We start from the raw sequence: 17,756 nt of genomic DNA on the forward strand, positions 1-17,756 counted from the left end.
ATGGCAGTAGTGACTGGATACCTTCAAGAACTCAGTATCCAAATATTCCCTTATTTAGATAATTAGCAGTCCCACACTACTTTGTGTGAGCATCTTGCTGTGTCTCTAGATTTGCTCCGATGCTTAGTTATCAAGGTCAACTACCAGAAGTCTCAATTACAACCAACCAGCATCATAAAGTTTTTGAGGACAATATTGGACTCACCTTTGGCCACCATTTACCTTCCATCACAACGGATAGCTCACATAAGAGATTTGGCTGCCTCCCTCCAGGGGAGTCCTTTGCATCTGGCAAGGTACATCCAATGCATGTTGGGCCTTATGGCGTCGACTACTGCTATCCTACCTTTTGCTCAGTTATGCATGCAACCACTTCAGCGTAGATTCTTAGATACCTTCAACCACAAAAGAGATTCTTAGCACAGGGTTCTACCCCTTCCATTTGGAGTTCACTGGTCCCTTCTCTGGTGGACCTATTAGACGAACCTTTCCCAAACCACATCATTCTATATCATTCTATATGCCAGGCCTTCAAGTATTCCTTACCACAGATGCATCAGACACAAGCTGAGGCTCCCATCTCAGGGACTTCCAGATAAACGGCTGATGAAGGTAACCTCCCATCACTACTTGGAGTTGTTGGCCGTATACAAGGCCCTGAAAGATTTCCAACTCATCATCTCCAGCCATCATGTGCAAATGATGATGGACAATACAACAATAGAGGCATACATAAATCACCAAGGGGGAACAGGATCTCGATCTCTGCTCAGATTACCTCTACAGGAATGAGACTGGGCTCTTTGTCATCAAACTTAACTTTCCGCGATCCACATCCAAGGTCACAAAAAAAATCCTAGCAGATTGTCTGAACAGGACCTCCTCCTCCTCCTCACACAAGTGGAAAATCAACACTGCCACACTACACAAGATCTTTAGGCTGTGGGGAACACCACAAATGGGAACACCACTTTGTGAATCCAGAGAATCATCAGTGCAGGAGAGTCCAGAGAACTGTCAGTGCAGTTCTGCACGAGAGCAGGTTAGGCAAGGGGTCCCTGGGGACTTTCACACTCCAATGGAATGCCCATTATGCTTACCTGTTTCCTTGGGTCCTGCAAAAGATACAAAACGACAGGACACATTGCATATTAATAGCACCTTGGTGGCTGAGACATGATTGGTTTCCTTGCCTCCTACAGCTTTCACAGGGGGATGTTCGCCGTCTGCCCTCCCACCCAAGTCTTCTGACTCAACACTGGGGTGACTTGTTTCATCCAGACATCACCTCTCTACATATGATATAACAGCCTGGAGGATCTGTCCATCTGGCCACCCAACATTGTGACCATTCTTTTGGCATCTAGAAAACCACCCACTCACAAATCTATGTGGCTAAGGTTTAGACACTTAGCTAGGCATCATGACTAACAGGAGCTAGCTTTGGCCCCTAGACCCCTCATACTTATTGGACCTCAAGAAGTCTGATCTTTGTATAACCTCCATTAGAATCCATTTAGCAGCCATCACAGCATGCTGGTTAGTACTAGCCACTCTTCTTTATTTACACTCCCAGAAGTGAAACACTTCCTGAAGAGCTTGGCCCACCTTTACCCAGATGCCCCTGCCAATGTGGGACCTCCCACTGGTCCTCTACAGTTTGATGAGGAAAGCTTTTGCACCTATGACTATTTGTGAAATCCGCTTATTAACCTTTAAGATGGTTTTCCTTATAGGGGTCACTTCTGCACAGAGGGTAGGAGAGTTATTCACCCTTGACTGTCCTTTTCTTGAACTTCCATCCAGAGAAGGTTATACTTTGTCCGGGTATTTTTTCCTCCCTCCCGAAGCTTGTCTCCTCTTTTCATAGGTCACAGCTGATAACCTTGCCATTTTTATTTCGTGCTCTCTCTACCAACAAGGATTGATGCTGGCATACCCTCGATTTCTGCAAGGCTTTGGCCTTTTATATGCACAGGACCTTGTCCTTCAGAATCTTGTCTTCCCTCTTCATCACCTTCGGAGAACCACACAAGGAGCATCAAGCCTCCTCTCAATCTATCTCAAACTGATTCGTCCACACCATTAAGCTGGCATACCAGTTGAGAGGAGTTACACCCCGCTCGTCGATCAAAGCACATTCTTCCCATGCACTGGCTACCTCTACAGTAGGGATGTGCAAAAAATTTCGGGCACAGAACGATCTGTGCCCGAAACGAACAATTTCGGGTGATTCGGGGCCGAACCGAATCACCCCCGATGTCCCCCGAATTTTTTCGGACACGAGCCGAATCACCCGAATTTCGGGCAAAAAAAATTCGGGTGATTCGGTTCATGGTTGATTTTTGGCGATTTTTTAAAGTTTTAGTGACTTTGGGGCAGTTCGGGGTCATAGCATGGGATTTGGGCAAAAGGAGTGGGGTGGGGTGGTAGCGCCTAATGAGTGCAGGCTACCACCCCAATTTCAGGGGGATTGGGCAAAGGGCTGATTTTTGGTAAATTTCTGAAAATTTCATGTCTTTGGGGCAGATTGGGGCATATTGGGGCAGAAAGTGGGGGCTGGGGCAGAATAGTGGGGTGGGGTGGTAGTGCCTAATGGGTGCAGGCTACCACACCAATTTCAGGGGGTTTGGACAAAGGGGTGATTTTTTGAGAATTTTTGAAGTTTTGGTGACTTTGGGGCAGTTTGGGGGCAGAAAGTGGATCTGCCCCAAAAGAGTGGGGTGGGGTGGTAGTGCCTAATGGGTGGAGGCTACCACACCAATTTCAGGGGGATTGGGCAGAGGGCTGATTTTTTGAGAATTTTTGAAGTTTGGGTGTCTTTGGGGCAGATTGGGGGCAGAAAGTGGATCTGCCCCAAAGGAGTGGGGTGGGCTGCTAGATAGTGTCTAATGGGTGGAGGCTACCACCCATCCCCAATTTAAGAGTGATTGGGCAGGGGGTGAATTTTGGTGAATTTATTTTTATGAGGTTTGTCTTCATAAGGTGAAGTGTGCTAAATTGATTACTTCCTCATATTATTCATAGTAAAGGAAAGTGAAAAAGTGAAAGTGGGGTCATGAGAGTTGTTTAATTGAAAAAAATCTCATTTGCTATGATAGAATGAGAATTCACACCTCAGAAGTTTTTTCTGAGGTGTGAATTCTCATTCTATCATAGCAAATGAGATTTTTTTCAATTAAACAACTCTCATGACCCCACTTTCACTTTTTCACACTTTCCTTTACTATGAATAATATGAGGAAGTAATCACTTTAGCACACTTCACCTTATGAAGACAAACCTCATACAAATAAATTCACCATAATTCACCCCTCTGCCCAATCACTCTTAAATTGGGGATGGGTGGTAGCCTCCAGCCATCAGGCACTATCTACCAGCCCACCCCACTCCTTTGGGGCAGATCCACTTTCTGCCCCCAATCTGCCCCAAAGACACCCAAACTTCAAAAATTCTCAAAAAATCAGCCCTCTGCCCAATCCCCCTGAAATTGGTGTGGTAGCCTCCACCCATTAGGCACTACCACCCCACCCCACTCTTTTGGGGCAGATCCACTTTCTGCCCCCAAACTGCCCCAAAGTCACCAAAACTTCAAAAATTCTCAAAAAATCACCCCTTTGTCCAAACCCCCTGAAATTGGGGTGGTAGCCTGCACCCATTAGGCACTACCACCCCACCCCACTATTCTGCCCCAGCCCCCACTTTCTGCCCCAATATGCCCCAATCTGCCCCAAAGACATGAAATTTTCAGAAATTTACCAAAAATCAGCCCTTTGCCCAATCCCCCTGAAATTGGGGTGGTAGCCTGCACTCATTAGGCGCTACCACCCCACCCCACTCCTTTTGCCCAAATCCCATGCTATGCCCCCGAACTGCCCCAAAGTCACTAAAACTTTAAAAATTCACAAAAAATCAGGACTTTGCCCAATCCCCCTGAAATTGGGGTGGTAGACTCTACCCATTGGGCACTACCACCCCATCCCAAAATTTTGCCCCTGGGCCCCTTTTTACCCCCCCGAATCGATTCGGATTCGGATTCGGATTAAATCCGAATCCGAACCGAATCAAGGGTGATTCGGGTGACCCAGATTCGGGCACAAAACAGAACGGGGGTGATTCGGCTCGGGTCCGAGCCGAATCACCCGAAAATCCGAATTGCACACCCCTACTCTACAGCCTTTGACAGCGGTCTGTCCTTGGACACTATTTGCCGAGTTGCCACACGGGCTTCTACAACCTCCTTCATTAAACATTACACTCTGGATGTTTGAGCCAAGAGAGATGCTGCTTTCGGACATACAGTTTTGCAGTCCATCTTCTCCTAACTCCTGATTCAGTTGCCTGACTTTACCTGTGAGTGTCTCTGCTGCCCAGCCTCCCATGATAAAAGCTTGCAATGCGGACAGAGACCACACAGAATAATTGTGGTTGCTTACCTGTAACTGAGGTCCTTCTGGTAGTCATCTGTCGAGTCACACACCCGCACATCCTCCCTGCAGCACAGCATGTCTCATAGCGGTGGCCTCCTTAACAGAAGAGGTAAGGGTGTGCCATGTGACCTCATAGGTATTAGAGGGGAGGACCTACCAGTCAGAAGAGAGAAAGAGGGAGTTTGCAAACTCCCGGTTAGGCCTTTACTCTCCAGCTGAAGCCCATCTGTGTGAATGGACAGATGACCACCAGAAGAATCCCAGTTACAGGTAAGCAACCAAAGATGTAGATCATGCCTTTCATGGCACAAAAGTTAGCTCTACACAGTAGCCCGATTCAGACATTATGCTGTGCAGGTATACAGATATCTGTATACTCAAACACATGTTTGTGTGAATGACTGAACCTGTGTACATTTTAAAAGTGAACCTAGGTCCAGGCCCTTCATATGTATGGTGCAGATAGGATGTATACTTCTGTACACAGGTTCAGCATAACATGTGAGTTACTGTACCTATGTACAGATCTGTACCTGTGTACACTGTACACTCATATGAGTGTCAAACATAATGTGTGAATGGTGTGTGTGTGGTGGGAGGGAGGGAGGGAGAAAGAGATGCCAAAGTACCTTTTATCTTCTTGAAGACTCTCATAAAGACACAGTGTCCCTCTGGAGGGAGAAAACATCTACCCCACTGAGGAGGGAAGGAGAGCAAATATAGAGAGCCTGCCTGTTTATAGCCAGATGTTCTCCTCTTTGTCTGCAGCCTTTTATCACCTTCCAGATTAAAGGAGGGAATTGTCTTCTAATGTGTCTGCTCATGAAGGACTCCAAGAAGCTTAGGTTTGCTTTGCAAGGACTGATAAACATCCCTATTGTTCTCACCCTAGAGGGGGAGTTGGCGGGGAAGAGGGGAAGAGCTGGTTTGTGTTGACTTTGTGCTCACCAAACTGTGGCAGCTTGAAGGAGCAAGGGGGGAAACAAACTCTAGTCCATAAAAGGAAGATTATCGTGAGTCTTCCTCGAGGGTCTCCAGTGACATTTGGGTCTGGTTGTTTTACAGGTATGGACAATTGAGCGGGATGGTGGAGCCATTAGCTGGCATTTTTGGGGCTGTTGCCATGGTGTTAGCAGAGCCACTCCTCCCCTACGCCTTGGCTTTCGCTGCTGGGGCAATGGTGTATGTCGTGGTAGATGATATCATCCCAGAAGCACAGATCAGGTGAGTGACTTCAGCTGCTTTCCATCTATTTCTTTCACACTCTAATAGCAGCAAAACTCTAGGAAGGGGAAATCTGTTCCAAATGGATCCAAGGAGACGAATGTTTCTAGGATCGAATCTTTGATAGTTTTGATTGAATCTTTGGGTGGGGAAGGAAAGATTTTTAAAAGTTTTCGCTCAACAAAAAATGGAAATAAAGTCTTCTATTTTTGCTCTGTCTGCTTTTGGTTCCTAGGACAGTAGAAGTGATGGCAGTAAACCCATTTGTTCCAATGTAGTACCAATTATACAAATTGAGATCTAGGAGTATAGGTTTAAGAGAAAAGGGGGCAGATGGGTGCTAAATACTCTCTCTCTCTCTCTCTCTCTCTCACACACACACACACACACACACACACACACACACACAGACACACAGACACACACACGGAGGGAGGGAGGCCTTACTCATCGGAGAATCACCTTGTCTAGCTCAGCCCTTGCGCATTAAGATGTTTTGGATGGGTCAACTGACACATTAGCAAGCATACGGTCTCATTTGGTCAATTTTTTCAAACTTGGTCAATGTTTTCAATTTACATTGCTATGAAGAAATTGGTGATTCTGGATATTGTGGCCCCATTATTCGTTACCCACAAACCTAATATCACAGTGTTTCTACATGGCAACAAGACATTGCATCTAGCAGTATTCAGCCCAATTGTGTCAGAACTCCCAGTCTGCAGTGTGGAAAATTCACGCTGAAATAGAATCAAAGCATTTTAACAGGAAATCATAGTTTGTCACTTTTACTGTAGCAGCAGCAAGGTTAACACAATGCAGCAAAATTGCTGCTGCATTATTGCAAAAGGTAATTCCTCCAGTGGAGGAATGGTCACACTTGCATATATGCAGCCTGAGTGGCATATAATATCTACTACTTGATTCTCTTAATGCCATCAATTTAACAGTGGCAACAAAACACCCACAAGTTGACTTTCTGTGGTGTGATGCACTGGACAATCTTTTCTTTCTTTTACTGGGGAAAAGATGACCTGGAGGCTTCTCTGGTTGGGAGAAGGGCAGTTTTAGGAAGGCTCTTTCCTTGGCCCAAGTCGCAAGAAAAAGCTTTCTCATATCAGTCATCTTTGAAAGTATCGACATTTTGAAGTATAGGCCTTCACGCCTCCCTCCTTCTCTTTTCTTTGCAGTGGCAATGGGAAGCTGGCTTCCTGGACCTCCATTTTAGGATTTGTGGTCATGATGTCTCTGGATGTTGGACTTGGGTAATAGGAGATGCTGTCCTTCCCCATTTTTGACCTGCAGAATATAGTAACATGAACAAAATGCACAGCAGATATATTCAAACTGGAGCTTTTGTGTTTTACATAATTGTACTGATCTGGGTTGGTGTTGATTGCCTTTAATTATATGGACTTAAACAAAATTGCCATAGCACTCTATTGATTAAAAAATGCAGAAAGACTCTAGTGTTTCCCCTCTTGCCACTCAATTATTTCTTCTTCATCAGGGATGTTAGTATGGAACATATCAATGAAGTGCCAGGGCACGTTTCATTCCTCCCGTATTTGAAGCAGGTTTTCCTATCTGTAAAGATCAGGCCTTGTCTACTGTTAATGTCTTTGCTGTGTGTACGCAGAGCTTGTGGTATGGTATAATTGAAAGGGGCAACGATAAAGAGCTTAAAATCTTAAAGTCTTCAGTTGACCATCAGACAGATGTGCACAATGCATACTTGCGGGTCTGGGAATATTCAGCTGCAACAATTGTTGGAATGGATAGCATCAGTTTTAATCGGTGACATAAATGGGATCTTAGGAACCATGCTTAAAGATGAGAGTGTGTGAGCTTTTATATATGCGTATTGTAATGGAGGTTTACTTGAAATGGAAAGGAATATCTTTTTTTTTTAATGGCAGGGTGTTTGTGACAAATGTTAAGTGAATAATGCACTTCTGTCAAGTGTGCAGGCTTCTGAAATGCTGTAACTGTGGGCCTACTTGATGCCTAATATAACTAATCTGGCTAAAAAGATCACCCTCCCAGTTTAGGCATATGCCATTTTGTTTTTCTAGGGGCAAATAGAAGCCTGTAGAAATTGCTCATTTATGCTCTTGGCACTGCTGACTTGCTCATATGCCATTCCCAGTATGAGTTAGTGACTCCTTGAAGGCAGAACTGAGCCTTGTGACAGTCCATGTGCTGCCCTCCCCCCCAGCCACTGTCAACGCAAGCAGCCGATGGCAGCACTGCCTACATGTTTTTCCTCCCATCTGCATTTTCCAAGCGTTGGGGGAGCGGGGCTTTAAATATAAGTGAATTAAAACAAAACCAAAAAAGCATTCGACAGGCAATTGCTCTTTTCTTTTGATGAATACAAGGGAAGGGCAGTGAATTTTCAAACTTTCCATATTGATCTAGCAATTCGGCTATAAGTGTTGAGGCCCAGAGCAAAAAAGCACCCCACTGTGCTCTATATTGGAAAGACAGCTGAATTAACAGACATCTTGGCAGGTCCAGTAAGAGTACTTGGATCAGTACATAACATACTTCTTGTAGTTCAGACCTTCTCGTTTTATGTCTGCAGCATTGATGCTACAGTTTAAACATCAAGGATTGTAATCTGTACCACTGGAGCTGGACTTCCTATATGTTGCTACAGACTTCTTCAAAAGAGAGCAGTTGAGATCTAGTGCCTTGTCCATGGGTAAGCCATTTATGGACACATTTGGTCCACCAGGGCTTGCCCCTCTAAACTCACATTGCGGAGGCTCTTTGGCTTCCTCACAATCCCCATATTCTAGACTCCTGGAGCCACGTGCTGACGCAAGCAAGGCCTCCCCAAGCAAGGGCCATAGAGTTACAATCAACCAGTAGGTGCTGGTGAGATGAACTAAACCAAGTGAAAGCCACAAGACTATTTCTTCGGTGAGGGAATTTATCTTTATGTGCACAGGCCAGTGCAGAATGGTGTTTACCAGTTGATCTGACTTTTTAACTGTGATTTGTCTGAATAAAAGAAGAGATTCAGAGTTTGTGTTTGAGTCATTATTTCTGGCCTTTTGCTTTCCCTTGCTCAGCCACCTTCCTCCCACTTTGTTTTTTTAACTTGTCCTCTCTGGCCTACACAACCCTTGACCGCCTTGTCGGTAATCATTAGGATCCAAGCCCACACTAAGGTGGGTTTGCTTCATCAGGTCCTTCATGCACCTGGGAGTGGTTGATACCTGCTGACTTAACAGCAATAATAATAATGGGCCAGTGTCCAATGTGGTCAGTGCAGCCTGGCCAAAGCAATCTATGTCAGTTGACATCATTGTTGACATGACTCAGTCTGAATGCAATGGCACCAGCCTTCCCATCGCTAGAAGTGACCTTGATGAATGAACCCTCCTGGCCCTGGGAAACAGCTGGTGTGGTCTCTCCCTCCATATCTCTGCTTATATTAATTGGTGCACCTTCCACAACAGTTGGTGCGACCTGAGGATGTGCACAAGATCCTGGGCAGTGTGCGGGCGACATCGTGTGCTCTTGACCCTTACCCTTCATGGCTAATAAAAGCTGCCAGGGAGGGTACAGGTAGATGGTTGGAGGTGACTATTAATGCCTTATTAAGGAAGGGCAGGATGCCACCGTGCCTCAAGGAGGTGGTAGTAAGACCACTACTAAAAAAGCCCTCCCTTGATCCCTCCAACCTGGACAAATATAGACTGGTCTCTAACCTACCCTTTTGGGTCAAGGTGATAGAGCGTGTGGTGGTGTCCCAGCTGCAGAGGGTCTTGGATGATACGGATTATCTGGACCCTTTTCAATCTGGCTTCCGCCTCAGGTATGGGACTGAGACTGCCTTGGTCGCTCTAGTGGATGACCTATGCTGGGAACTAGACGGGGGAGTGCGTCCTTATTGGTTCTGCTGGACCTCTCAGCGGCTTTCGATACCATCAACCATGGTATCCTTCTGGGCCGCCTCTCAAGTATGGGAATCGGAGATACCGTGTTTCAGTGGTTCCGGTCCTTTCTTGAGGGTAGGGTCCAGAAGGTGGTTCTGCTCGGCTCTGTGGCCACTGGCCTGTGAGGTCCTGCAGGGTTTGGTCTTGTCCCCCATGCTGTTTAACATCTACATGAAACCGCTGGGAGAGGTCATCCGGAGACTTGGACTGAGTTGTCAGCAATATGCGGATGACACTCAGCTCTATCTCTCCTTGTCATCTGATCCTAGGGAGGCAGTGGATGTCCTGAATCGGGGGCTGGAGGCCGTGATGGGTTGGATGTGGGCTAATAAACTGAAATTTAATCCGGACAAGATGGAGGTACTGTTGGTCAGTAGGAGAGCCAATCGGGATGAGGAGATTTTACCAGTTCTGGATGGGGTTGCAGTCCCCTTGAAGGAGCAAGTATGCAGCTTGGGAGTACTACTGGACCCGGCTCTGCTTTTGGAAGCTCAGGTGGGGGCGGTGGCCAGAGGTGCCTTTGCACAGCTTCAGCTAGTGCTCCAGCTGTGTCTCTTTCTCAAGAAGGCAGATCTGGCCACGGTTACCCATGCCTTAGTCACGTCATGGCTGGATTACTGTAATGCACTTTACGTGGGGCTGCCCTTGAAGAATATCCGGAAACTGCAGCTAGTGCAAAACGTGGCAGCTAGGGTTTTATCTGGAGCTGTCTGGTGGGAGCACATCACACCCATCCTGAAAGAGCTGCACTGGCTGCCTGTTCGTTTCCGGGTCCAATTCAAGGTGCTGGTTTTGACCTTTAAAGCCGTTAACGGTTTGGGCCCGGGGTATCTGAGGGACCTCCTGCTCCCAAGGGTTGCTGCCCACTTGACAAGGTCATCTGAGGGGTCTCTGCTCCAGGTGCCTACAATGAAGGAGGCTTGACTGTCATGCACTTGGGACAGGGCCTTCTCTGTTGCTGCCCCCAGACTTTGGAATGCTCTCCCAGTGGCCATTCACTCCTCGGACACCATCACAGTTTTTAGAAAGCTTCTTAAATCTTGGCTTTTTACCCAGGCTTTTACATGACTGTTTCTACTGCTGCTTCTATGTGTTTTTATGCTTTTATTTTATAGTTTTTAAATTAGGTTTGTTTTATATTTTTAGCTTAATATTTTAATTGTCATTTTTATTGTATGTTTTTAACTTTTGTAAACCGCCTTGGGGTTGTTTTTAATGAAAGGCAGTATATAAATTCAACAATAAATACAAAAATAAATAAAAACAGGCTGAAGGGATAGCCACAATGATCTTGCCTCCAGTGAAATGTGACCTCTTTGAGATCTGGTGCCATGGAACATATTTTTGAATCTTGAGGATGTATAATCTAATTGTGATGCTTTTTCTGTGTAAGGCTGCAGTTTGTAGTGCAACAAATGTTATGGTGCTGCGGATCTCAAACTGAAGGGTTTGCTGGGGGCACTTGGGTCCTTACTCCATGTACCCTAATGGGAACTTGCAAGCCAAAGGAACCGCAGCATCACCATCACTGCAGGTGGCCATAGGGTGGTATCACAGTTTCCAACCTAGCAGAGATCAAATCACAGAAAGAGCCATTCAGGTCCCATCTGGCCTTAAAAAGTTGTCTATTCTGCCCTGGCTCCTCTATCTGGGTCTGGCATTGCTTATATGCAAGGTAAGCTGTTTATAGACCAACTTCTTGCTTTTTTCAGGGCACCAGCCCTAGCAGGGAATGAGTTGCTGGGAATATATTCAAACAATATGTCTTAAGGTTATGATGATTGGACCCATGCCAATAACCATGAAATAGTTGAACAATGTAGAATAACTGTGTTTCATACCCGCTGAATAAGACAGGGTTTGGGGTGTTGTTGTTTTTTTAATGTTCAGGTTTCTGATAAGGATTCTGTGGGCTTGAAATACATTGAGTGATACTTTCTGGATGTTGATCTCACCACACCTTACAATATTTGTCTCTACTTTCATCATCCCTCCTGAACCACTGCAAAAATATACTTATTCCATTGTAGTGTTTCAGTGAATCATTGAAATCATTGTGTGTTTGACAGAACAAGGGACAAGGAAGAAGTACAGATAATCTCTTTTATGAACCATTTGAGGAGTTTAAAAGTAAGTAAGTGTAATATTTTGAACTATGTTGCCTAGGTTCATTGTCAGATAAAGGGGATCATCACAGGAAAAAGAACTGGAAATATTTTTACCAGGTTAAACTAAGAAACATTTCTAGGCAACTAATGCTCACTCCTGCTAACTGAGCATCCCTTCTACAGAGAAGGGAAAGCGCAACTGTCCCTATCAATTCCAGCATTGTGCATTTTTCAATTGTTGCTTCCTGGTGTCTCCCTTGTTGTTGTTTTTCATTTTAGATAGATCTTGTGGGATCGGAAACCAGTTTTCCCCCTTCATATCTCCTACGCAAACCACTTTGTGAACTTTATGTTTAAAAGTAATATATAAATTAAATCAATATTGTTGGATTTCCTAGCTTGTCTCTCTTCTGTCTGGGTCACACAAAACATTTATTTGTTTGTTTGTTTGTTTTTGCATTTTATATCCTGCTCTTCCTCCAAGGAGCCCAGAGCAGTGTACTACATACTTAAGTTTTTAATGCAAAGTAAGCTAAAGTGACTAAAACAATTGCTAAAATAGATATCTGACTAATAATCAGGGCTTTGTTTGTACAGCTCACTACACATGCAGTCCAAATTGTGTAGTGCCTACATGCACTGGAGGAGCGTTGGCCTGCCTGAAGTGAGATTATGTACAAATCTTACATTGGACAAGAGATGTAGATGAGGACTCTGTGTACCCAATGGCCCAGTTGGGCCAATGCCCAATATGTGCAAATGTTCCCTACATGTCAAAATAAGAGGGCAGTTATTGTGCAAATTTGGCCTATGCTGTAACAACCATTCTCACCATGCCATTTTGGGTTTCTTCAGTGTACCTCTCAAACTTAGCAATTTTCTTTACTTAGTCTACTTGGAAGAGAAATGTTGGCTGCATTCCAGACAAAAGGGTCATTCTGGCAAGGCATTTTATTACAGTGCCTTCCAGGTCAATTTGCACAGGACTGCAATGGACTGAAAGAAATGCATCTGAGCATATGCAGAGAGACCTCGATTCCTCTCAGCCCTTATCAAAAGAGTGAAGTAATGCCAGACAGCATGATGTCCCCCCCCCGCCCCCGTCCTCTATTCAGGTGATTGCCCTAATCAATCTCTTTTGTGACTCTTTCTTTGTCTAAAGGAGCATACATAAGAACAACCCTGCTGGATCAGGCCCAAGGCCTATCTAGTCCAGCATCCTGTTTCACACAGTGGCCCACCAGATGCCTCTGGGGAGCCCACAGGCAAGAGGTGAGAACTAGAGAACTTGAAGGCTGGAGTCTGAAGTGTAAGAAGTGGAATGCCTAGCTCTGTTGACCAGACAAAGGCCGAAGTATGACTCCTCAATACCAAGTTTCATCATTTCAGAGACTCCTACTGGTTGCCGAGGCTAATGCTACACATGCCTATTCCTTTTTTCACCTGAGATTGCTCTGAGGCATGAACACATGGAGGTTGTGGTTGCTCACCAGACCTGGTCTCAGTGCAGAACTTGAGATTCCCGATTCAGGTCCAGTGAACATAATAACAGCCCTGCTGGATCAGGCCCAAAGCCTATCTATCCAGCATCCTGTTTCCTGTAGTAGCCCACCAGATTCCCCTGAGAAGCCCAGAGGCAAGAGGTGAAGGCATGCCCTCTCTCTTGCTATTACTCCCCTGCAATTGGTATTGAGAGGCATCGTGCCTCTGAGGCTGGAGGTGGTCCACAGCCACCAGACTAGTAGCCATTGATAGACCTGTCCTCCATAAATTTGTCTAAATTTGTCTTTTAAAGCCACCCAAGCTGGTGGCCATCACCACATCCCATGGCAAAAAAATTCCATAGATTAATTACCTGTATGCACTATGTGGAAAAGTACTTCCTCTTGTCGGTCCTAAATTTCCTGGCTTTCAGTTTCGTGGGATGACCCCTGGTTCTAGTGGTGTGTGTGTGTGAGAGAGAGAGAGAGAGAGAGAGAGAGAGAGATTTCTCTCTGTCCACCCTCTCCACTCTGTGCATAATTGTATACACCTCGATCATGTCTCCCCTTAGTTGCCTCTTTTCCAAGGTAAGGATTCCCAGATGCTGTAGCCTAGCCTCATAAGGAAGGTGCTCCAGGCCCCTGATCATCTTGGTTGCCCTCTTCTGCATCTTTTCCCAGCTCTACAATATCCTTCTCAATATACGATGACCAAAGCTGTACCCAGGACTCCAGATGTGGCCGCACCATAGACTTGTACGAAGGCATTATAATATTAGCAGTTTTATCATCAATCCCCTTCCTAACAATTCCTAGTATGGCATTAGCCTTTTTCACAACTGGGTTGACAGTTTCAATGAGCTGTCCACCATGACCCCAATATCTCTCTCCCCTGACATAATCTAATCAGAACCCAATATTCATGCCTTATTTGGAACAAGAACTCCTAAGGTCATCAGAAATTCCTCAAGGAGGACCTGCCACTCCTTAGTCAGTCCTCAGGGTATTTTTAAAAATAAGAACCCCCTTCAAATGTGGCATCTCACTTCGTGCCATCATTTACCACCCTTGCTGTTTGTTCCCCCGTGTGCCCCCTACCATCGGACTCAGCATCCCATGCTGCCTGCCATGCACCTCATTTGTTCGCTTTGTGCTTGAGCCATTGGAGAGACAGAGCTGGACATAGATAGTTCTGACAAACTTTTTTTCTCTTCCTCTTTCTTTCACCTCTTGCCCTTGACCTTCCCAGCCTCTTGCCCTTCCCAGTATTGTAGCCTGGTAAAATGCCTCAAGATTAACCAACTTCTCATCATTTTATGTACCCCTATTACCCCTTACCCCTCCCACCGCATTTCCCCCGCTGGCGCTCCGTTGTATCAAAGCCCCTTGGGGTGGCAGCGTACCTCCCTGCTGCCCCGTCTGCCATGCACGTGCGCACATGTGGTGGGTGCACGCACGCCCGGTACTTCTGGCTGAGGATGGCAATGGGGCACCACCCTGAGGGGCTTTGATACAACAGAGTGCCGGCGGGGGGAAATGTGGTGGGAGGGGTAAGTGAACCCTCCCCCGCCCTTAAGGGAACACCCCCGCCGCCTCCGAAACCCGACACAGCCCCAGTAGCCGAAACATTTTGGAGGCTTCTATAATGGCCTCCAAAACGTTTCGGCCACATCCCTAATATAGAACTGTGGCTGAATTCTGGTGCCACGTGACATTCCCAAACCTCAGGCATGCCCATTTCCCTCCTTTCCATTGCACAGGAGGGAAGGAAGGCTGCTACTTCTGAGCCTCGTTTAGAACATGCTGGGGTTTACTGTGACATCTGAACCTGGCAAGTATTGCCTTGTTTTATTCAGAGAAGAAACCAGGATGTGAGGAGTTTTTTGCCCCTTGTGCAGGTCCTTCCACTTGAATTGGATATCCCTCTGTTCCTGCAGCCCTTTGGGCTATTCCATTTCATGAAAAGGTAGGTGAGGAGGAAACTTCAAGATTTAGTTTCTTTTATCATGCATGAGTGCAATGCAAACATTATTTTACACTGGTACAGGTTGGGTTCAGGCTGGAGCCATGGACAGCAGCACCTACATTCAGCCTCTGACATGCCAATTGCAGTGGCCTGAACTGGAGAACTTGAAGCCTGGAGTCTGAAGTGTAGCAAGTAGAATGCATAACTCTGTTGACCAGACAAAGGCTGAAGTGTGACTCCCTGTTTCCATACTGGTCATTTCAAGGACTCAGAGGCTAATGCTGCACATGCCTATTCCTTTTTCATCTGAGATTGCTCTGAGGCATGAACACATAGAGGTTGTGGGAGACCTGGTCTCAGTACAGAGCTTGAGATCCCCCATTCAAATCCAGTTAATATAAGAACAGCCCTGCTGGATCAGGCCCAAGGCCTATCTTGTCCAGCATCCTGTTTCCCACAGTGGCTCACCAGATTCCCCCAAGAAGCCCAGAGGCAAGAGGTGAGGACATGCCCTCTCTCTTGCTGATGCACCTCTGCAACTGGTATTTAGAGACATGTAGCCTTTGAGGCTGGAGGTGGCCTATAGCCACCAGACTAGCAGCCATTGATAGACCTGTCCTCCATGAATTTGTCTAAGTCTGTTTTAAAGCCATCCAAGCTAGTGGCCATCACCACACCCCGTGGCAGAGAATTCCATAGAAAAATTATGTGCTATGTGAAAAAGTACTTCCTTTCGTTAGTCTTAAAATTCCCAGCCTTCAGTTTCATGGGATGACGCCTGGTTCTAGTGTTGTGAGAGAGGGAGAAAAATTTCTCTGTCCACTCTCTCTACCCATACATAATATGATACACCTCTAACATGTCTCTCCATAGTCTCCTCTTTTCCAAACAAAAATGCCCCAGATGCTGTAGCCTTGCCTCACAAGGAAGTTGCTCTGGGTCCCTGATCATCTTAATTGCCCTTTTCTGCCCCGGTCCCTGACAGTCCTTTAGACTTTGGGGCTATTTACACAACTGCGTGCATGGCTGCCCAGGCATGGGGGTGGGGAAGCTGGGGTTCAAACTACCTTCCCCCCAGAGGACTGCTTGTAGTTCTGCTGCATGCAAGCCACATGCCACATGACCAGCGATGCAGGGAGCACTATCTGTGCCATTCCCAGCAGCAGGGGTAAACAGAGGCCGGGACTCGTTATCTCGCAGTGCACCTAGCGCAGTGCACTGGGGGATTCCCAGGAGTTGGGCACTCTAGGCGTCCATCTCTGCATCAGCAGCTCACACTGACACATAATCCTGGTAGCAGGGTTAAGGGCTCGTTTGCACCCTTAACCTCGCCTCTAAGTGCTGGGTTTACCCAGGCTTGGCTCCCTAAACTTGGACTTGGCTGCTTGTGGGAACAGCCTTTTTGAATAAATACTGCCATTATAAAGGTAAGGCCAATATAGTAATCTAGTTTTCAATACAATCTCATTAAACTGGATGCCAAAAATGCCATGTCACTGGCATATATTCCATGTGCCTCCTTGATGGATGTTATTGGCAGCAACTTGACAATCCAACCACAGGACTCTCACATACCTTTACTGGATCTTGACCAAATGTTTAGAAGCCACTGATGGAAGATATGGCATTTTTAGCTGCCTTATTTAGCAGTTTATTTTTGGAAACTGAAAATTCAGCACACCAGCCTGATTGACACTTCATATAGATTTAATGATGAGTAAACATGTGGTAGATTAGATCACTGGGGAAACTTCCCCTTAAACACCATTAGAGTCCCAAAACAATAGCGAAACTAAACATTCGGTTAATGAGGAGTGGCTCAGATGTATTGTATTTCAGAGATATTTGCCTCCAGATTAGGACACTGTAGAAGGGATCATGTCAAGCTAGTATGTTTTCATGGTAATCAGTTTAATGGCACACACTGAAATGTGGCAGCAAGAGGGCCAGTTTTGGCATTCTTTTTAACCATTAGGAAAATACATGTATAGAAACATATATTTTTGTTGCTGCAATTTGGGGGAGGGGCGGGGGACGCATATGTGTGCACATGGAACTTTAAATGTTCTATTTCATATTTTGACCAGGAGAGAGGATAAATGGGATTGGGAGTCAGGACTTGTGCAGGGATGGATTTGTGAATCCATGAGCTTGATGGAGAATACATGGCATGCCCTTTGAGCTCTCAGTCCAGAACCCTTTAGTTTCTGGCCTTCACAACCCCTACACAGGTATTTAAAATATGTTAGTGTTCCTTTTTGCAAATTCCAGGGCTACTGTAGGTGTTTTAAAGGTAACCCCGAAGATTCTGACATTGCCACCAAAATTTGCACTTGAAGGCCAGATTCCACAAAGCCTAGGATCTTCATAGTCTGGCAAATTACTGCTCCCCTGCCCCTCAGTAGCTTTTGGGTTGATATGTTCTTCAATAGCAGTTCTTAACTTTTCCTTGCAGTTTTTCAGGAGCAGTTCTTCTGCTGATCCGGAGAGCTCAAATGGGATAGTGCCCCCTAAGGTGTGCTGGACCCACGCCATCAAAACGAGCCCTTGAAACTGGGTTGAGAGAAGCATCCCTGGGGATTGACTGCGTACTTATC

The 17,756-nt window shown here is 45.8% G+C and overlaps 1 protein-coding gene across 5 annotated transcripts in view; it reads left to right on the forward strand.

The window, feature by feature from the left end:
* Positions 1 to 8,686, forward strand: part of SLC39A11 (solute carrier family 39 member 11) — a 498,275-nt gene extending 489,589 nt beyond the window's left edge. For all 5 annotated transcript variants that reach the window (XM_053296433.1, XM_053296437.1, XM_053296434.1 and 2 more), the window contains 2 exons: positions 5,496 to 5,654; positions 6,845 to 8,686. In XM_053296433.1, coding sequence (XP_053152408.1) covers positions 5,496 to 5,654; positions 6,845 to 6,923 — 238 coding nt within the window. In that variant the 3' untranslated portion in view covers positions 6,924 to 8,686. The remainder of the gene's footprint in view (positions 1 to 5,495; positions 5,655 to 6,844) is intronic.
* The last annotated feature ends 9,070 nt before the right edge of the window (positions 8,687 to 17,756 follow it).

The sequence above is a fragment of the Hemicordylus capensis genome, chromosome 2 (genome assembly GCF_027244095.1).
Source record: "Hemicordylus capensis ecotype Gifberg chromosome 2, rHemCap1.1.pri, whole genome shotgun sequence".
Lineage (NCBI taxonomy): Eukaryota > Metazoa > Chordata > Lepidosauria > Squamata > Cordylidae > Hemicordylus > Hemicordylus capensis.